The sequence below is a fragment of the Eucyclogobius newberryi genome, unplaced genomic scaffold (genome assembly GCF_026437365.1).
Source record: "Eucyclogobius newberryi isolate DKJ021-1_F unplaced genomic scaffold, fEucNew1.0.hap1 SCAF_14, whole genome shotgun sequence".
Classification (NCBI taxonomy): Eukaryota; Metazoa; Chordata; class Actinopteri; order Gobiiformes; family Gobiidae; genus Eucyclogobius; species Eucyclogobius newberryi.
In genome coordinates, this window is record NW_027315768.1 from 34,486,026 (window position 1) to 34,508,329 (window position 22,304).

The window sequence follows — 22,304 nt, forward strand, 5'->3', positions numbered from 1 at the left end:
TGCCATGAGTCATTTTTGGTATAATGTCCCAAATTATTTGTGACTGCGCCACAATTTTGTTGCTTTTTTTTTTAAGAAAGGAAACTTGTTTATGCAAAAACATGTGACATTTTAACATTTTTGATCATTAAAATGGGCGCATTTCATTTTGAGATCGAGCAGGTCGAGGCTTAACAGAGAAAAATATTGTTGAACTGTATTGGCTTCTTAAAAACATTGTGATTATATCGTAGAATATCATGAGCATCGTTTATGGCACGTATCGCAACATCATATTATCGCTTCGTGAGCCGTGTATGGTGTAATGTATGGAATGGCGAGGGACCTTGTGACTCCCTGGTCGGCGTGAGAGCGTGTGCTGCAGCGTGAGACTCACAGACAGCTGCCTGGATGAAGCGGTGACGCTGCAGTCGCTGGTGTGTCGACTTGTGTTTAAATGACGGTGCAAAGCCTCCTGGGCCCGAGGATCTGTCAGTGCGGGGCCCGGCGGCTCTAATGGGGCCGAGACACGAGGGGCCGACTCCAGGCTCCAGCCGCAGCTCAGATCACTTTCAGGCTGTTGACATTCTCTGGCCCCTAAAACAAATGAAGTTTGAACGTCTAATGACCAGAGAGAGTCGGGAACGGCGGGAAACACTCTGAAAAGATTCAAATGAAGAAATGAGCGTTCGGACGGCTTTGTTTTGTTTGTCGCAGCCGTTTGAGGTCAATCTGTAAAAGTGTTTTGTAAAATCATCAGCGTGACATGAGCAGCAGCTCCAGAGTACACAGTACACAGTACACACTGCATAGTACACATTATACGCAGGCTTCTCTTACCACTCAATTAAAGTAACTTTAGACTCACACGACAAGTCTTCAACTTCTTCACATGGAGGTCCAGGTGCACTCTGGAACTTTTCTTATGTGTGATTTTATTGCTCAGAAATTCTGTGACATTCTTACTGTGAGCAGGCGCCTCACTCCACAGATCTGACCTGTAACTTGGCCTGGTGGCTCACCTGCTTGTCTTTGCCTGGAATGTCCCACAGTAAAGCATTAAACACAAAGTATCACTTCATGGAAGTTTCACGTTTAGGAATGAGTTTGTCTGAATCACCAGCTGACAAATGTCCCATGATGCAGCAGGAGTGCCAGGTGCTGCAGGAGCGCCAGGTGCAGCAGGAGCGCCAGATGCAGCAGGTGCAGCAGGAGCAACAGGTGCAGCCAAGGTGCGGGCCTCCTGCTCAGAGCTCGGCAGGTGCAGCAGGAACGGCAGGTGCAGCCAGGGCGCGGGCCTCCTGCTCAGAGCTCGGCAGGTGCAGCAGGAACAGCAGGTGCAGCCAGAGCGCGGGCCTCCTGCTCAGAGCTCGGCAGGTGCAGCAGGTGCTGGAGGAAGGGTCGCTGGTGCAGACAGGTCCTGAGGCTCAGCTGTGACTTCATCCTCTGAAGAGCGTCTTTGACCTCGGCTCTGGAGAAGTGGGAGGGCATCTGACGCACCAGTCGCACTGCCTCCGCCTGAACACACACACCACCACCACCACCACCACGTTAGAGTCGCACTGCCTCCGCCTGAACACACACACCACCACCACCACCACCACCACGTTAGAGTCGCACTGCCTCCGCCTGAACACACACCACCACCACCACGTTAGAGTCGCACTGCCTCCGCCTGAACACACACCACCACCACCACCACCACCACCACCACCACCACGTTAGAGTCGCACTGCCTCCGCCTGAACACACACCACCACCACCACCACCACCACGTTAGAGTCGCACTGCCTCCGCCTGAACACACACCACCACCACCACCACCACCACGTTAGAGTCGCACTGCCTCCGCCTGAACACACACCACCACCACCACCACCACCACCACCACCACCACGTTAGAGTCGCACTGCCTCCGCCTGAACACACACCACCACCACCACCACCACCACGTTAGAGTCGCACTGCCTCCGCCTGAACACACACCACCACCACCACCACCACCACGTTAGAGTCGCACTGCCTCCGCCTGAACACACACCACCACCACCACCACCACCACCACCACCACGTTAGAGTCGCACTGCCTCCGCCTGAACACACACCACCACCACGTTAGAAAGAATCAAAGAAGAGTCTTCATTTTTTCAAATAATCACTCTGGGCTCCATGTACTGGCAGCGGGCGTGTTTGTGGCGAGTGCTGCTGCGACGGGCGTGTTTGTGGCGAGTGCTGCGACGGGCGTGTTTGTGGCGAGTGCTGCTACAGGCGTGTTTGTGGCGAGTGCTGCTGCTGCAGGCGTGTTTGTGGCGAGTGCTGCTGCAACAAGCGTGTTTGTGACGAGTGCTGCTGCTGCAGGCGTGTTTGTGACGAGTGCTGCTGCTGCAGGCGTGTTTGTGACGAGTGCTGCTGCAACAAGCGTGTTTGTGGCGAGTGCTGCTGCTGCAGGCGTGTTTGTGACGAGTGCTGCTGCAACAAGCGTGTTTGTGGCGAGTGCTGCAGGCGTGTTTGTGGCGAGTGCTGCTGCTGCAGGCGTGTTTGTGGCGAGTGCTGCTGCTGCAGGCGTGTTTGTGGCGAGTGCTGCTGCTGCAGGCGTGTTTGTGGCGAGTGCTGCTGCTGCAGGCGTGTTTGTGGCGAGTGCTGCTGCAACGAGCGTGTTTGTGGCGAGTGCTGCTGCAACGAGCGTGTTTGTGGCGAGTGCTGCAGGCGTGTTTGTGGCGAGTGCTGCTGCTGCAGGCATGTTTGTGGCGAGTGCTGCTGCTGCAGGAGTGTTTGTGGCGAGTGCTGCGGCGGGTGTGTTTGTGGCGAGTGCTGCTGCAGGCGTGTTTGTGGCGAGTGCTGCTGCTGCAGGCGTGTTTGTGGCGAGTGCTGCTGCGGCGGGCATGTTTGTGGCGAGTGCTCCATCGGCAAGCGTGTTTGTGGCGAGTGCTGCTGCGGCGGGCGTGTTTGTGGCGAGTGCTGCTGCAACGAGCGTGTTTGTGGCGAGTGCTGCAGGCGTGTTTGTGGCGAGTGCTGCTGCTGCAGGCATGTTTGTGGCGAGTGCTGCTGCTGCAGGAGTGTTTGTGGCGAGTGCTGCGGCGGGTGTGTTTGTGGCGAGTGCTGCTGCAGGCGTGTTTGTGGCGAGTGCTGCTGCTGCAGGCGTGTTTGTGGCGAGTGCTGCTGTGGCGGGCATGTTTGTGGCGAGTGCTCCATCGGCAAGCGTGTTTGTGGCGAGTGCTGCTGCGGCGGGCGTGTTTGTGGCGAGTGCACCGGTGCAGCTGTAACGCGTGCGGTGGAACATGCTTTTACTTTCAGGTAGTTGTAGACCTTGAGCGGTCTGCAGTCGGACACGGCGCCGCTCTCCTTCTGCGCGGCGGCGGCGGCGAGGATCTCCCCGAGGTCGGCGACGCCCAGGAACGGCACGCACCCTGCCACGGCCTCCACTCGCACCTGTCGACAGGCTGCCAACGCAAACACGCGAGCGCCGTTAATGAGGCGCGCAGGCCTCGCCGATCTCCAGGAAAGAATAATAAATAAATGTTGTGCTTCGCGGCCCGAGCGTGCGACCAAAGCAAACAAGGCGAGGGCCAAATGGAGTGTTAGGGGCCCCAGCAGGAGGGGCCCCAGCAGCAGGAGCGAGGGCCAGAGAGAAGAGTTACGACGCGCAGGGGACACGTCTGTCTACGGCCTTCAGCGCGAGGGCCGTTTAGAGCCGCCACGACTAATCGACCAATCATGAAGCATTATCACATTATCACACGTGGGAGAGCGCCCCGTGGGAGAGCGCCCCGTGGGAGAGGGTCCCGTGGGAGATCGCCCCGTGGGAGAGCGCCCCGTGGGAGAGCGCCCCGTGGGAGAGCGCCCCGTGGGAGAGCGCCCCGTGGGAGAGCGTCCCGTGGGAGATCGCCCCGTGGGAGAGCGCCCCGTGGGAGAGCGCCCCGTGGGAGAGCGTCCCGTGGGAGATCGCCCCGTGGGAGAGCGCCCCGTGGGAGAGCGCCCCGTGGGAGAGCGCCCCGTGGGAGAGCGTCCCGTGGGAGAACGCCCCGTGGGAGAGCGCCCCGTGGGAGAGCGCCCAGTGGGAGAGCACCTCCTGGGAGAGCACCTCCTGGGAGAGCACCTCCTGGGAGAGCGCCCCTGGGAGAGCGTTTCATAAGAAGAGGAAAGGATCATGACTCGGTTAAAGGCTCGTAGAGGTTGAAGGTTCAAGTACCTGGATGGAGTTTGATCCTGAAGCCGTTCGCCACGAGCCGGAGGTCAGAGAACAGAACGCTGCCGTCCAGCTCAGGACTGCCCCGCTCCATCGAGCACAGGACCTCCATGAACCGAGCACCGCCCAAGAGCCTGCAGAAAGGAGCCAGACGTTTAGTCCTAGTTTAGTCCTGGTTTAGACCTGGTTTAGACCTGGTTTAGACCTGGTTTAGACCTGGTTTAGACCTGGTTTAGACCTAGTTTAGTCCTGGTTTAGACCTAGTTTAGTCCTGGTTTAGTCCTGGTTTAGTCCTGGTTTAGTCCTGGTTTAGTCCTGGTTTAGTCCTGGTTTAGTCCTGGTTTAGTGCTGTGAGGAAACAGCTTGAGACCTTCTTATCCCTCAGACAAACACAGTGGACGTACTGGTCAGTCAGCTGGACGGGCTCCTCCAGGTCCACTGCCTGGAGCCTGTGGTTCTCCAGCAGCTTCTTGAACAGCAGCGCCTCCTCCGCTCGGAACGGGTTGAACATCAGCAGCTCGTGACCGGACAGGACGAGCCACGAGCCCTGGGACGAGAGTCTGCAGACGGGGTCCAGGCCGGGGTCCAGGCCGGGGTCCAGGCCGGGGTCCAGGCCGGGGTCCAGGCCGGGGTCCAGGCCAGGGTCCAGGCCGGGGGGCCGAGCGGGCGGGAGGCGGAGCAGCTTCTGCTTGATGGAGTCCAGACTGCAGAGGACGGAGCGAGAGGGTTTGGAGGCGGCACTCTTCATCTTCTTTTGGGGCTGAGCAGAGAACAGCTGGTCCAGGAGCTGCTGGTTGGAGAGCGGAGCAGCTTTACGTTTGTGAGCTACAGACCTGAGGAGAGGAGGAGGCAGGAGGTCACACACGGGAGGTCACACACGGGAGGCAGGAGGTCACACACAGGAGGTCACACACGGGAGGCAGGAGGTCACACACAGGAGGTCACACACGGGAGGCAGGAGGTCACACACAGGTCACACACAGGAGGCAGGAGGTCACACACAGGAGGCAGGAGGTCACACACAGGAGGCAGGAGGTCACACACAGGAGGCAGGAGGTCACACACAGGAGGTCACACACAGGAGGTCACACACAGGAGGCAGGAGGTCACACACGGGAGGTCACACACGGGAGGCAGGAGGTCACACACAGGAGGTCACACACGGGAGGCAGGAGGTCACACACAGGAGGTCACACACAGGAGGCAGGAGGTCACACACAGGAGGTCACACACGGGAGGCAGGAGGTCACACACGGGAGGTCACACACGGGAGGCAGGAGGTCACACACAGGAGGTCACACACGGGAGGCAGGAGGTCACACACAGGAGGCAGGAGGTCACACACAGGAGGTCACACACAGGAGGCAGGAGGTCACACACAGGAGGTCACACACGGGAGGCAGGAGGTCACACACAGGTCATACACAGGAGGCGGGAGGTCACACACAGGAGGCAGGAGGTCACACACAGGAGGTCACACACACAGGAGGCAGGAGGTCACACACAGGAGGTCACACACAGGAGGCAGGAGGTCACACACAGGAGGTCACACACAGGAGGTCACACACAAGAGGCAGGAGGTCACACACAGGAGGTCACACACACAGGAGGCAGGAGGTCACACACAGGAGGTCACACACAGGAGGCAGGAGGTCACACACAGGAGGTCACACACAGGAGGTCACACACAGGAGACAGGAGGTCACACACAGGAGGTCACACACAGGAGGCAGGAGGTCACACACAGGAGGTCACACACAGGAGGCAGGAGGTCACACACAGGAGGTCACACACAGGAGGCAGGAGGTCACACACAGGAGGTCACACACAGGAGGTCACACACAGGAGACAGGAGGTCACACACAGGAGGTCACACACAGGAGGCAGGAGGTCACACACAGGAGGTCACACACACAGGAGGCAGGAGGTCACACACAGGAGGTCACACACAGGAGGCAGGAGGTCACACACAGGAGGTCACACACAGGAGGCAGGAGGTCACACACAGGAGGTCACACACAGGAGGCAGGAGGTCACACACAGGAGGTCACACACAGGAGGTCACACACAGGAGGCAGGAGGTCACACACAGGAGGTCACACACAGGAGGCAGGAGGTCACACACAGGAGGTCACACACAGGAGGCAGGAGGTCACACACAGGAGGCAGGAGGTCACACACAGGAGGTCACACACAGGAGGCAGGAGGTCACACACAGGAGGTCACACACAGGAGGCAGGAGGTCACACACAGGAGGCAGGAGGTCACACACAGGAGGCAGGAGGTCACACACAGGAGGTCACACACAGGAGGCAGGAGGTCACACACAGGAGGTCACACACAGGAGGCAGGAGGTCACACACAGGAGGCAGGAGGTCACACACAGGAGGTCACACACAGGAGGTCACACACAGGGGGCAGGAGGTCACACACAGGAGGTCACACACAGGAGGTGATCATGTGCAATTTAACCATATGCACTTAAAATAATGCAGTGGGAAATAAAAAGAAATTTTATGGACATTTCACACTCTTGTGAAATTGAAACAGAGTTATTTGTGAGGCTCGGAGGGAGTCAAACATCTGCAGGCGTTAGCGACGGGCGAGCGACGTTTCAGCCGTGCTCGTGATGCGAGAAAAACACTCTGCCACTCGCCCCGGCGCCCCAAGCGAACAGGTGGTCCCGCCCGCTCCCGCGTGTCCCGAGCGCGCGAGGGGCCGCAGTCTCGTTTTCGGGACTTCCTAGAAACGCAGCCGGCAGCACTTTAACGCCGGCGTTGAGCGAAGCCAAGTTTCTGCCACGTCGGGAAAATGGCAGATGTCTTTTTCCATACGCCGGGACTTATATAAGGAGGTCCTGAGCCGGCGCTTTCCTTAAATAGCTCCGAATTAAGAGGAATAATTGGGCCAAAGTGTTTAAGCGTCGAGCTGAACGCGCAGCACAGACAGTCCCTCCACCGCCGGGCACGAAAATGTACGATTTATGCAGTATTCAGGTCAGCCACTGCATTATGAACGTTGACAGGTAAATAAAGAACGCATGGAAAATATCAGAGCTCTATGGGACTTTTAAAATGCATTATAAACCAGATAAAGGTTGATACATTGCGATTGAAGGCTTCTAGATGGAGAATATTGACTGTATTGTGGATTATTTTAGCGGTGGACAGGTCAAATGATTGTTTCTGTTGTACATTGAGGTTTTTAAAATGCTTTTACAACTATATTAAGGTGGAAAATACGCCGCCCGAATGATTCTATTTAGAGAATGTTGACGAAAAAAGCGTATTGTTAATAAAAAACACAGTTTCTTCTTCTTTTTTTATCATTTTAGTGTAGCGGTGCTGCCATCTTTGTGATAAAAACCTCTAAAGAGTCCGGAAAGCGATTATTTTAACAATAGATTAGTCACAATTCTTCAGCGTTATTGACTAAAATGACCAATTGTTTATCTTTTAAGGACATTTTGATTTAATTACGTTTGTTTTTAAACCGTATTGTGGCACAAGTTTGTACGGTCCAGAGATAAAACCACCGACGAGTCACGATTGTTGCATTGAATTGTTGCTGGGAAAGTCACAATAAAGAAATGTTTAAAATAAAAACGTTCATAAGTGATAAAGCCCATAAAGCCATATAAAAAAGCACTTCACGTCTTGATTTGCATTTTAAGGAGAATAAATCAATCTGAATTTACTTTTTTGTGCTTTGAAAATCCTCTCGATTAGAACGTGAATCAAATAATCCCAAATTACGGATGAACCAAACCACCTCCAGGTCCGTAACCGAGTGATTAAAATTCGGAAAAATAAGCTATGGTTGAATGTATGCGCAAAATAATCGTTAATTGAAAACATTTGTTGCTGATTGAAGGATCATCCGGAAACCCTAATTTTCCCTGGAAAGTCGTGTCCACCTCCGGCTGAGAATTTACCGTATTTTCCGGACTATAAATCGCACCTTTTTTCATAGTTTTGGTGCGACTTATACTCCAGAGCGACTTATGTGATATTATTCATTATTTTTACACTGGCAACCACAAGAGGGCGCTCTAGGCTCTAAGCAACGCAGAAGAAGAATCTGCACTTCCTCTTCCTCTGGAGTTTGTGGAGTTGTTTAGAAGTGACACAGAGGAAGAAGAATTCAATGGATTTAGTGATTTGGGGTAAAACTGATGCTTTGGTAAACTTGTTAGCATGTTCTTTATGCTATAGTTATCTGAATAACTGTTCATATGTTACGTTAACATACCAGACACTTACCACAGTTCTGTCTGTGCCTCATGTAGCTGAAGGTGTTAGCGTTAGCATACGTCATGTAGCTGAAGGTGTTAGCGTTAGCATACGTCATGTAGCTGAAGGTGTTAGCGTTAGCATACGTCATGTAGCTGAAGGTGTTAGCGTTAGCATACGTCATGTAGCTGAAGGTGTTAGCGTTAGCATACGTCATGTAGCTGAAGGTGTTAGCGTTAGCATACGTCATGTAGCTGAAGGTGTTAGCGTTAGCATACGTCATGTAGCTGAAGGTGTTAGGGTTAGCATACGTCATGTAGCTGAAGGTGTTAGCGTTAGCATACGTCATGTAGCTGAAGGTGTTAGCATTAGCATACGTCATGTAGCTGAAGGTGTTAGCGTTAGCATACGTCATGTAGCTGAAGGTGTTAGCGTTAGCATACGTCATGTAGCTGAAGGTGTTAGCGTTAGCATACGTCATGTAGCTGAAGGTATTAGCGTTAGCATACGTCATGTAGCTGAAGGTGTTAGGGTTAGCATACGTCATGTAGCTGAAGGTGTTAGCGTTAGCATACGTCATGTAGCTGAAGGTGTTAGCGTTAGCATACGTCATGTAGCTGAAGGTGTTAGCGTTAGCATACGTCATGTAGCTGAAGGTGTTAGCGTTAGCATACGTACACCTATTCACCATGTTCTCTCATCTGTTATTATTTTAAACTGTGTCTCAAGATGAAATGTCTGTTCTTGGTCCTGGATTTGATCAAATTAATTTCCCCCAAAATTGCGACTTATACTCCAGAAAATACGGTAAACTCCCGCCGTCCCCTCCCTCTCTTCGGACACGTTCGGCTTTGGATAGACACGCACCTCTTCTTCGCGGTTTCGTCGAGTTGGCGTGGCGACGCTTCGGAGCTCCGCGATATCGTCTCGGCCCTCGTCGCCCGCTCGAACAGCGCGGCGGGAGAGAGCGGGGAGGCACGTTTTCCGACAACGGCGTTGGAGACTTTCGAAACGTCCGCGTTCTTCCCGTCGCTCTGCGGAGGCTCAGAATTGGGTTGAAGGACGGTGACGGGGAGCAGCGGCAGGTTCGATTCCGAGTCCCTCAACGCCGTTCCTCTGCTCCACTCGCCCGCCGTGAACGTAGCTCTGCGCGCCTCTGCTTCGCCGTCGAGTTTTTCTGGGGAATTCCCGCTCGAGTTCGATTCTTTCGCACGGATTTGAGACGGTTCTTCGGAAATGGGGATTCGGTTGACGATCCAGTCTTCAGCGACGGAAGAGGACGAGCTGTCGTTGGAAGTTTGGCGAAGCAAAGGCACTCTATCGCCGCCGCCGCCGCCATCGCCCCCGCCGCCGCTTCCGTTATCGGGCATTTCCTCAATAGAAATGTAATGTTTTTTCTCGATTGTTGTCGTATTTTCTGTGTCTTTACTTTTCAGGATGGAGTCATTTTTGGAGGCGTTTGGGGCGTGGTGCATTTTGGGACCAGGTCGTTCGTCTGTCGGATGTTTTTTGTTGATGGTTTTGGATCCATAAAGAGAAGCAAGTAATTCCTCCACTGCAGCCAACACGTCCTCCTGAAACACACATCCCACTGTAAATGGAAGCACATTTCCACTGTCCATTTCAATGAGCTTTTAATATAGGATTAAATGTCACGATGAAGAGGCGGTCACCTGGTTTCGTCTCCTTTCCCCACCTGGTTTCGTCTCCTTTCCCCACCTGGTTTCGTCTCCTTTCCCCACCTGGTTTCGTCTCCTTTCCCCACCTGGTTTCGTCTCCTTTCCCCACCTGGTTTCGTCTCCTTTCCCCACCTGGTTTCGTCTCCTTTCCCCACCTGGTTTGGGCTGGTCCTTTCCCCACCTGGTTTCGTCTCCTTTCCCCACCTGGTTTCGTCTCCTTTCCCCACCTGGTTTCGTCTCCTTTCCCCACCTGGTTTCGTCTCCTTTCCCCACCTGGTTTCGTCTCCTTCCCCACCTGGTTTCGTCTCCTTCCCCACCTGGTTTCGTCTCCTTTCCCAACCTGGTTTGGGCTGGTCCTTTCCCCACCTGGTTTCGTCTCCTTTCCCCACCTGGTTTGGGCTGGTCCTTTCCCCACCTGGTTTCGGCTCCTTTCCCCACCTGGTTTTGTCTCCTTTCCCCACCTGGTTTCGTCTCCTTCCCCACCTGGTTTCGTCTCCTTTCCCCACCTGGTTTCGTCTCCTTCCCACCTGGTTTCGTCTCCTTCCCACCTGGTTTCGTCTCCTTCCCCACCTGGTTTCGTCTCCTTCCCCACCTGGTTTGGGCTGGTCCTTTCCCCACCTGGTTTCGTCTCCTTTCCCCACCTGGTTTCGTCTCCTTCCCCACCTGGTTTCGTCTCTTTTCCCCACCTGGTTTCGTCTCCTTCCCACCTGGTTTCGTCTCCTTCCCCACCTGGTTTCGTCTCCTTCCCCACCTGGTTTGGGCTGGTCCTTTCCCCACCTGGTTTCGTCTCCTTCCCACCTGGTTTCGTCTCCTTTCCCCCACCTGGTTTCGTCTCCTTCCCCACCTGGTTTCGTCTCCTTTCCCCACCTGGTTTCGGCTCCTTTCCCCACCTGGTTTTGTCTCCTTTCCCCACCTGGTTTCGTCTCCTTCCCCACCTGGTTTCGTCTCCTTTCCCCACCTGGTTTCGTCTCCTTCCCACCTGGTTTCGTCTCCTTCCCCACCTGGTTTCGTCTCCTTCCCCACCTGGTTTGGGCTGGTCCTTTCCCCACCTGGTTTCGTCTCCTTCCCACCTGGTTTCGTCTCCTTTCCCCCACCTGGTTTCGTCTCCTTCCCCACCTGGTTTCGTCTCCTTTCCCCACCTGGTTTGGGCTGGTCCTTTCCCCACCTGGTTTCGTCTCCTTTCCCCACCTGGTTTCGTCTCCTTTCCCCACCTGGTTTCATCTCCTTTCCCCACCTGGTTTCATCTCCTTTCCCCATCTGGTTTCGTCTCCTTCCCCACCTGGTTTCGTCTCGTTTCCCACCTGGTTTCGTCTTCTTCCCCACCTGGTTTCGTCTCCTTTCCCCACCTGGTTTGGGCTGGTCCTTTCCCCACCTGGTTTGGGCTGGTCCTTTCCCCACCTGGTTTCGTCTCCTTTCCCCACCTGGTTTCGTCTCCTTTCCCCACCTGGTTTCGTCTCCTTTCCCCACCTGGTTTCGTCTCCTTTCCCCACCTGGTTTCGTCTCCTTTCCCCACCTGGTTTCGTCTCCTTCCCCCACCTGGTTTCGTCTCCTTCCCCCACCTGGTTTTGTCTCCTTCCCCCACCTGGTTTCGTCTCCTTCCCCACCTGGTTTCGTCTCCTTCCCCACCTGGTTTCGTCTCCTTTCCCCACCTGGTTTGGGCTGGTCCTTTCCCACCTGGTTTCGGCTCCTTTCCCCACCTGGTTTCGTCTCCTTTCCCCACCTGGTTTCGTCTCCTTCCCCCACCTGGTTTGGGCTGGTCCTTTCCCACCTGGTTTCGGCTCCTTTCCCCACCTGGTTTCGTCTCCTTTCCCCACCTGGTTTCGTCTCCTTCCCCCACCTGGTTTCGTCTCCTTTCCCACCTGGTTTCGTCTCCTTTCCCCACCTGGTTTCGTCTCCTTTCCCTACCTGGTTTCGTCTCCTTTCCCCACCTGGTTTCGTCTCCTTCCCCACCTAGTTTCGTCTCCTTTCCCCACCTGGTTTCGTCTCCTTTCCCCACCTGGTTTCGTCTCCTTTCCCCACCTGGTTTCGTCTCCTTCCCCACCTGGTTTCGTCTCCTTTCCCTACCTGGTTTCGTCTCCTTTCCCCACCTGGTTTAGTCTCCTTCCCCACCTGGTTTCGTCTCCTTTCCCCACCTGGTTTGGTTGGTCCTTTACCTTGTGCTGGAGCAGGACCTGGGTTTTGTCAGGAGTCACGTTGACGTCGACGGCCGCTGCAGAAACACAAACGCTGAGCACGAAGGTGGGAAACCTGCCCCTGGCCTCCTCACAAAACTGCGCTGTGTACTTCTCACGGATCAGCTGACCAACACAAACAAACAAACAAACAAACAAACAACCTCATGTCAAATATTAAACATTTGAAACATAAATAAACAATAAAACACTTTAAAAAGACACATATTTTGCATTATTTTTCATCTGGACGTCTCGTGTTTTGGAACTTAAAATGATGTTCCCAGAGGTTCCCTTGTGTTTACGTGCCATCTACAGGCGGCAGATGGAATTACAACGGGGAAATGAACAAAAGCTGGAAACTGAGTGTTTTTGTGAGTGTGGAACGTGGTTAAAAGTCTTTAAATCCTGCCGCGCCTTCGTCACGATCACCGCCGCGTACCTTGCTGATGTCTTTGTGCTGCACTGGGCGGTCGTTGATGAAGATGAAGCTCTTGTCCGGGCTGGAGGAGCTGGTGGAGGCGGGGTCTGCGCCGGGTTTGGGGAAGAAACCCTCCAAAAGGACCTGAAAGCGGCGAAGAGAGCGGACTTTAGTCACCAACGCTGGTCCCGAGGCAAAACGAGGCTCCCATAAAAACTCAACACTGACCCTTTGCAAACCTCTGTAAACTTTATTAGTTTAGCTTTAGCCGCCGGGCGATCGAAGCTCCAATGAGAAGGTCAGTGGAGCGGCCCCGGGGCTCTCCACACGTGTGTTTCGACAATAAAAGTCTCGAGAGCCAAAACAGGCCACAAAGAAACTAAAAACGGTCAGGGTTTGGTGGGACGGCCAACATTAAACACACTTTACAGCGTCGTGTGATTGTAATAGAGTTAAATTATGATTGTTATCGGGATATTATTCAGGAGCAAGCGATTATTTTAGTTATTGACCAGACAAATGAGACTTTTTAAATACATTTTTAATCAAATAAAGGTTTTTTTCTTTTTTTGACATTTTTATTTACTAATGTTGCGTTATTTTTTGTTAGGAAAGTTTTTTTTAATGTGTTTTAAAGTAGTTCATGATTACGATTATCCAAATACAATACAATACTCACGATTAGTCAATTAATAGTTGTGTTGTAGCTCTAATAATGAAGTTTATTCGACTGACACGATCATTCTAAAGCAGAACACAGTAAAGCCTTTTGCAAATGTATATGTTGTTAAAAAAGGTCTAAATCTATATTTAGTCATACAAATGACTCATCATCCCTCTAAAGCTCAAATCTAACCATAAAAAAACACAAAAAAAACATTCATCACACAAACGACAAATATCGAGTCCCAAAAATATTGTTCCAGCGCATTTTATGATATTTTTTATTGAATGACGGATAAAAATAGTCCTTTTTGTGCCGGGCCTGAGCACAAAGACGTGTTTTCTCCTGAGTTTTGACTGACAGGCAGCTGAACCAATCAGAGAAACACAGAGATGAAACGACATCAAAATCTAGTGCTACGATTGTTGCGAGACGAACCACCACGATTACAGTTGAAAATACTGAACCAGACGACAGGAACATCTTTAGTTTTCTCTCACAGATCAGCTTATGACACCAAATGTTAGGAGCGATCAAGTTCAGAAAACATAAACACCAGAAATAAATGTCTTTTTACAAGAGTATAAATCACTTCTTTTTGCTTCTAAAATGGTCACACGTATTATTATTTTTTTGCACGATCATATTGTGACCTGAATAACAGACAGACAAACGACAGACAACAATGTAAAGATCTGTAAAGTTATACATTTGATACGAGGAGAAAGGAACTACACGCGACTGCCACTCCCCCGTGCGCATGCCACTCCTCCGTGCGCATGCCACTCCCCCGTGCGCATGCCACTCCCCCGTGCGACTGCCACTCCCCCATGTGGACTGATACAACACACACGAGCGTTTGTTTTTCAGCGCGACGGATCGCATCACATCTCTCGTCTCCCGAAGATTCAGTCTTTCTCCGTCCTAATTTTGTCCCGTACGCTGAGGGAACTATATTATGATAGATCAATGCGCTTAGACACGCAGAACCGTGCTGCTCTCGGGGGACGAGTCGCACGAGGCTCTGCAGGTGAACGAGGCTCTGCAGGTGAACGAGGCTCTGCAGGTGAACCAGGCTCTGCAGGTGAACGAGGCTCTGCAGGTGAACCAGGCTCTGCAGGTGAACCAGGCTCTGCAGGTGAACCAGGCTCTGCAGGTGAACCAGGCTCTGCAGGTGAACCAGGCTCTGCAGGTGAACCAGGCTCTGCAGGTGAACCAGGCTCTGCAAGTGAACGGTAGGTGAGTATTATGATCGACACGTGGCAGGACTAAATCGGCAGTCCACGCCACGAGGAAATGAGACTCCGATTTGGGCCAATTCGTTGAATCGTCCCTTCAACCTTTAAATGTTTTATCTGTGATCTAAAAGAGGAAGGACCGTCATAATCCTGATTGAGTTTGATGCAGAGGAGAAACCAGGTCTAAAACCAGGTCTAAAACCAGGTCTAAAACCAGGTCTAAAACAGGACCATTCCAGGTCTAAAACAGGACTATTCTAGGGCTAAACCAGGTCTAAAACAGGACTATTCTAGGGCTAAACCAGGTCTAAACCAGGTCTAAAACAGGACTATTCTAGGGCTAAACCAGGTCTAAACCAGGTCTAAAACAGGACTATTCTAGGGCTAAACCAGGTCTAAAACAGGACTATTCTAGGGCTAAACCAGGTCTAAAACAGGACCATTCCAGGGCTAAACCAGGTCTAAAACAGGACTATTCTAGGGCTAAACCAGGTCTAAACCAGGACTATTCTAGGGCTAAACCAGGTCTAAAACAGGACTATTCTAGGGCTAAACCAGGTCTAAAACAGGACCATTCCAGGGCTAAACCAGGTCTAAAACACGACTATTCTAGGGCTAATCCAGGTCTAAAACACGACTATTCTAGGGCTAAACCAGGTCTAAAACACGACTATTCTAGGGCTAATCCAGGTCTAAAACACGACTATTCTAGGGCTAATCCAGGTCTAAAACACGACTATTCTAGGGCTAAACCAGGTCTAAAACAGGACCATTCCAGGTCTAAAACAGGACTATTCTAGGGCTAAACCAGGTCTAAACCAGGTCTAAAACAGGACTATTCTAGGGCTAAACCAGGTCTAAACCAGTACTATTCTAGGGCTAAACCAGGTCTAAACCGGGTCTAAAACAGGACTATTCTAGGGCTAATCCAGGTCTAAAACACGACTATTCTAGGGCTAAACCAGGTCTAAAACAGGGCTATTCTAGGGCTAATCCAGGTCTAAAACACGACTATTCTAGGGCTAATCCAGGTCTAAAACACGACTATTCTAGGGCTAAACCAGGTCTAAAACAGGACCATTCCAGGTCTAAAACAGGACTATTCTAGGGCTAATCCAGGTCTAAAACACAACTATTCTAGGGCTAAAACAGGTCTAAAACAGGTCTAAAACAGGTCTAAAACAGGACTATTCTAGGGCTAAACCAGGTCTAAACCAGGTCTAAAACAGGACTATTCTAGGGCTAAACCAGGTCTAAATCAGTACTATTCTAGGGCTAAACCAGGTCTAAACCGGGTCTAAAACAGGACTATTCTAGGGCTAAACCAGGTCTAAAACAGGACTATTCTAGGGCTAAACCAGGTCTAAAACAGGTCCATTCCAGGGCTAAAACAGGACTAAAACAAGACTATCAATCTTAGTTGTAGTTTAGATCATCATAATCCACATCTGAACTACACAAACTCTAAATCACATCACAAGCTTCAGTTGTAATCATCTGGACTCGGTTAGAAAAAACTCACATACAAAAAGATCTTTCATAACAAAGACTGCGGCATTATCTAATCAGAATGTCCAAAAAAGAACAAACTACTTCAGATTTTTCACAAATAATTAATTAATTCATAAATATTCTCTTTCATGCAGAAGCCTGAATGTGCCATAGAAATGATGGTTTGACGTCTGCACTCGTTGGCGCTCTAAAACAATCGTGACTTCATTGGCAAAGGCGAGGGAACGAGGGATTAAGCGCTGCTCCACATCTGTCAGAAAGCGTTACTCAGGTCACATGATCCAAAACACCACCCGCCATGTGTTCAATTAGAGCAGAGCCACGGCCAATCAGAGCGAGGCACGGAGGGGCCGGCGCACCTGCAGCGGCGACGCCAAACAGCCAGGATTACATCAGGTTACGAGACGCTTTTCTGACGCTTTAAACTCACTTCAAACACATTCTTTGACTGAAACGTGAACTGAATAAACCGCTCGTTTGTAGAGGTTTAAACTGTTGTGAATGTTGTGCTGAAGATGGGCACAATTGGAATATCGAGTTTATCGTTTATTGTAAAAAAGAAAAAAAAAGAAAAAAGAAGCTACAGAAAGAGCAGAATAAAAATAAAAATGAATAAAGCAATGTGTTTTCTAAGGTGATATTTGTGCACTTTTGTCATTCATTTGACATTTGTCTGATGATAAAACCTTAACTTAAACGTTTTAACACATTTCTGTTGCATTGACAGAACATTTATAACTCCAAAGCAATAGAGACATTCATCTTTGTTAGTTTAGCTGGTTTTATACATTCATATTCTACCAAAGCCGGTCCCGGTGACTTTGGGCCTTAGGCGGGTTCACCTGGACATTCACTCTCTCATTCATTCACATGGGGAATCGAACCCAGAATTAAACCAGGTCTAAAAAAAAGATTAGGTCAAGTTTAGTAACAGATTACTGTCCATTTGACCCTTTAAACCTGCCCTCAGAGGGCAGCAGAGAGCTCCAGGGGACAGAGCCATGTTGAGCTCGGTTTAGTCTGGACTTTAGAAATCAAACAAGGACTAAACTAGTACAAGAGAACATATTATTATATCATGTATAATATATCTGGAAGATGAGTCAGATCAGGCCCTCCAAACGACCTGATCTGGCCCGCAGGCCTTCAGTTAAACAGACTCGTACCTCGGGGCCTCGGTGCGTCGCCTGGAGCAGGTTAGACACGACGCTCGGCCCCAGAGTGGCCACCAGGGCACTTCTGAGGTCAGAACTCTTCGATTTCTGCCAAACCACCACCTGCAACACAGAACGCTCTGATGTTTATTACATTAAACATTAAACAACTACAGCAACGATAACGATGTCGATTCCTCACGATTATTCGACTAATGCAGCCTTAATGATGATTGTTGTTTAGACTTGATACATTTTTGAAGATGACAGAGACAAACGTGAAGTCGCTGATTCTCCTGTGGTCAAACACAGACCAGCACCGCCCTCTGGTGGTCGATGTGAAAGACTACACATAATTAAAGAGCATATTTACTCCTTTATTACTGAATTAAACGGCAGATTTGAGCACATCATTCGAAGCGGCGCATGAAAACTTAGTGTTTTGTACCTTGTTGTGACAGAGGGCGAGTCGGAGCTCAGGTTTGACGAGGGCGAAGGCCGTGAGCAGCTCCTGGACCTTCTTCAGCTCCTCTTTGCACTTCTTAGACGAGGAGTAGAACTGTCTGCGCACCGGGAGGTTCTTGAAGAGCTTCTGCACGCTCACCGTCGTCCCTGGAAACGGCAGTGCCAACGTTTAAATGGTGTCGCAATGTCGTTTCCCCGTCATGGAAACAGATCTGGAGATCCATCGTTTGAGTATTTCGGGAGGCGTTTGTTTAATGAGAACAAACTGAGCCCGATTCATCCCCGAACGTTCCAAAATAAGAGCTTTATTCGTATGTTTTAAATGCAGATGGTGGTGGATGAAGATGGATGAACATGGGCCGACCTGAGCTGAGGAGGTTTGAGGTTCTGGTCTCACCTTGTCCCAGATGTGAAGGTTTTCGAGACGTGACGTTCCCGCTGGAGTCCAGAGTGTACTGCGTGCTCACGTCCTCGTCTTTGGTCTTTGTGGTCACCGTCACCTACGAGAGACAAGAGAGAACCACCAAATGTAGTTAAATACAAGCCAAATACAGTTAAATGCAAGCCAAATACAGTTAAATGCAAGCCAAATACAGTTAAATACAAATACAGTTAAATACAAGCCAAATACAGTTAAATACAAGCCAAATACAGTTAAATACAAGCCAAATGTAGTTAAATACTGCCATTTACTTCAATAAGGCTCAAAGTACGGCTGGACAATATACTTTATCACAATATTAGCAAACAAAAAACTTACAGATATTAATTTATTTGCATTATTATTTTTCTATTTATTTATATTATTATTTTATTTGTATCGATTTTTTTATTTTTATTAATACTATTACTCATCTTTATAAAATATTTTAGCAAACAAAAACGTACAGATATTCATTTATTTTTATGTTTATTATTTTTGAATTATTATTTTAAATTGTTATTATTATTATCATTTTGATTTATTATTACTATCACTCATCTTTATAAAATATTTTACATTTTATAAAGATTAATAATAACAATCATGAAGTTTTGTATAAAAAAACTTGCAAAAAACATTCTAAATCTTTGAAAGGAGCAAAAATGTTTAAATGGAACAAAATTTACAAGATTTAAATGAAGAAACAGAGATTAACCTCAGAGTCTGTTAAAGACGTTCACCAATGTATTTTACATTTACATTTATTTATTTCATATGAGATTAAAAAAGCATTTCTTATGAAGGAAAATCTTGATTTCTAAGTTTTACTGGACAAACACAATGGTTTTTTAAATTTTATTTACAGATTTGTTTTAATTCTTTACCAGAAAATGTACTTTAGTGAAGCTCAGACACAAACTCGAGAAAAAATTCTATTTTTTTACAATCTTTTTAATAGAATTTATTAATGTCATAATCATGTTTTTTTTTTTTTTTTACTTACGTTTTTTTCTTCTTCATTGATTTAAAGTTGAATATAAAATAATCACTTTTACATTAAGTTTGTGTGAATGAAAAAAGCAGAATGAATATCTGCTTCCCTTTTACACAATACATAAAATAAAAAAATAATTAAATTAAAATTTTAAAATTTTAAAACAATTTTTAAATTATAATTAAAATCAATAAATAACAATCACATTCCTAAAACCTAAACCTTGACCTAAATGATCATCGTTGTGTCGAAACTGGAAATCAAGAGTCATTACTGCATCAGAATCACGGTCAGTCGTTAAATATAGTTATGGAACAAGGCACGAGCCGCTGAACGGACAGAACGTTCCCTGACCTGGGCCACGAGCCGCTGAACGGACAGAACGTTCCGGGTCTGACCTGGACCATGAGCCGCTGAACGGACAGAACGTTCCGGGTCTGACCTGGGCCACGAGCCGCTGAACGGACAGAACGTTCCCTGACCTGGGCCACGAGCCGCTGAACGGACAGAACGTTCCGGGTCTGACCTGGGCCACGAGCCGCTGAACGGACAGAACGTTCCCTGACCTGGGCCACGAGCCGCTGAACGGACAGAACGTTCCGGGTCTGACCTGGGCCACGAGCCGCTGAACGGACAGAACGTTCCCTGACCTGGGCCACGAGCCGCTGAACGGACAGAACGTTCCGGGTCTGACCTGGGCCACGAGCCGCTGAACGGACAGAACGTTCCGGGTCTGACCTGGGCCACGAGCCGCTGAACGGACAGAACGTTCCGGGTCTGACCTGGGCCACGAGCCGCTGAACGGACAGAACGTTCCGGGTCTGACCTGGGCCACGAGCCGCTGAACGGACAGAACGTTCCGGGTCTGACCTGGGCCACGAGCCGCTGAACGGACAGAACGTTCCGGGTCTGACCTGGGCCACGAGCCGCTGAACGGACAGAACGTTCCGGGTCTGACCTGGGCCACGAGCCGCTGAACGGACAGAACGTTCCGGGTCTGACCTGGGCCACGAGCCGCTGAACGGACAGAACGTTCCGGGTCTGACCTGGGCCACGAGCCGCTGAACGGACAGAACGTTCCGGGTCTGACCTGGGCCACGAGCCGCTGAACGGACAGAACGTTCCCTGACCTGGGCCACGAGCCGCTGAACGGACAGAACGTTCCGGGTCTGACCTGGGCCACGAGCCGCTGAACGGACAGAACGTTCCGGGTCTGACCTGGGCCACGAGCCGCTGAACGGACAGAACGTTCCCTGACCTGGGCCACGAGCCGCTGAACGGACAGAACGTTCCGGGTCTGACCTGGGCCACGAGCCGCTGAACGGACAGAACGTTCCGGGTCTGACCTGGGCCACGAGCCGCTGAACGGACAGAACGTTCCGGGTCTGACCTGGGCCACGAGCCGCTGAACGGACAGAACGTTCCGGGTCTGACCTGGGCCACGAGCCGCTGAACGGACAGAACGTTCCGGGTCTGACCTGGGCCACGAGCCGCTGAACGGACAGAACGTTCCGGGTCTGACCTGGGCCACGAGCCGCTGAACGGACAGAACGTTCCGGGTCAGACCTGGGCCACGAGCCGCTGAACGGACAGAACGTTCCGGGTCTGACCTGGGCCACGAGCCGCTGAACGGACAGAACGTTCCGGGTCTGACCTGGGCCACGAGCCGCTGAACGGACAGAACGTTCCGGGTCTGACCTGGGCCACGAGCCGCTGAACGGACAGAACGTTCCGGGTCTGACCTGGGCCACGAGCCGCTGAACGGACAGAACGTTCCGGGTCTGACCTGGGCCACGAGCCGCTGAACGGACAGAACGTTCCGGGTCTGACCTGGGCCACGAGCCGCTGAACGGACAGAACGTTCCGGGTCTGACCTGGACCACGAGCCGCTGAACGGACAGAACGTTCCGGGTCTGACCTGGGCCACGGCGCAGATGGAGCCCAGAGCTTCCCCTCTGAAGCCGTACGTCTGCAGAGTCTCCAGATCCTCGTGGGAGCAGATTTTAGAGGTGAAGTGTCGGACGCCCATCACTGGAACATCTTCTGCCGGGATCCCAGCGCCGTTATCCCTCACCTCCACGCGCTCCAGCCCAAAGTTCTCCTGGAAGAAGAACGACGACCATGTGAAACAGGAAGCGACGACCACGTGAAACAGGAAGCGACAACGACATGAAACAGGAAGCGCGGTAATGACAGAAGCGACAGGAAGCGACGATCACGTGAAACAGGAAGTGACAACTACGTGAAACAGGAAGCGCGGTAATGACATAACCGACGACGACGTGAAACAAGAAGCGACAACGACATGAAACAGGAAGCGCGGTAATGACATAACCGACGACCACGTGAAACAGGAAGCGACAACGACATGAAACAGGAAGCGCGGTAATGACAGAAGCGACAGGAAGCGACGATCACGTGAAACAGGAAGTGACAACTACGTGAAACAGGAAGCGCGGTAATGACATAACCGACGACGACGTGAAACAGGAAGCGACAACGACATGAAACAGGAAGCGCGGTAATGACATAACCGACGACCACGTGAAACAGGAAACGACAACGACATGAAACAGGAAGCGCGGTAATGATAGAACCAACGACGACGTGAAACAGGAAGTGCGGTAATGACAGAATCAACAGGAAGCGACAATAACATGAAACAGGAAGCGTGGTAATGACAGAAGCGACAGGAAGCGACGACCGCGTGAAACAGGAAGGGACAACGACGTGAAACAGGAAGCGCGATAATGACAGAATCGACGACAACGTGAAACAGGAAGCGCGATAATGACAGAACCGACGACAACGTGAAACAGGAAGCGTGGTAATGACAGAATCAACAGGAAGCGACAACGACATGAAACAGGAAGCGCGGTAATGACAGAGTGACGGACAGTATCTTCTAAACGGCTGCCGCGTGACCATAGACGACGTGAAACAGAAGGAGGCGGCGTGGAGCTTCACCAGTTTCACGTCCACGCTGGCGGCGCCGGCGTCCAGAGCGTTCTCCACCAGCTCCTTCACCACGTTCACCACCGACGTGACGACCTGAGCGCTGGAGAGGAGACGCGTCGTGTCTGCGGAGAGCTGCTGCATTTCCACTGACCAACACAAACACAACAAATCAATCATGTCAATAAAGCATCGGTTTTATTAGCATTATGTCAACAAAACAAGTCATT

The 22,304-nt window shown here is 50.7% G+C and overlaps 2 protein-coding genes across 2 annotated transcripts in view; both read right to left on the minus strand.

Annotated features, from left to right (window-relative positions):
• The window catches only part of LOC140360019 (E3 ubiquitin/ISG15 ligase TRIM25-like), a 441,716-nt gene that overhangs the window by 340,300 nt on the left and 79,112 nt on the right, over positions 1–22,304 (minus strand). The window lies entirely within an intron of this gene.
• On the minus strand, positions 880–22,218 carry pms1 (PMS1 homolog 1, mismatch repair system component). The gene is made up of 12 exons (XM_072444138.1): positions 22,087–22,218; positions 21,038–21,220; positions 18,099–18,201; positions 17,685–17,848; positions 17,249–17,359; positions 12,690–12,812; positions 12,230–12,373; positions 9,265–9,971; positions 4,570–4,998; positions 4,169–4,299; positions 3,268–3,419; positions 880–1,497 (listed from the first exon to the last, which is right to left on the minus strand). The coding sequence occupies exons 1-12, from the start codon at positions 22,216–22,218 to the stop codon at positions 1,285–1,287; spliced, it is 2,592 nt and encodes an 863-aa protein (XP_072300239.1). The 3' UTR covers positions 880–1,284.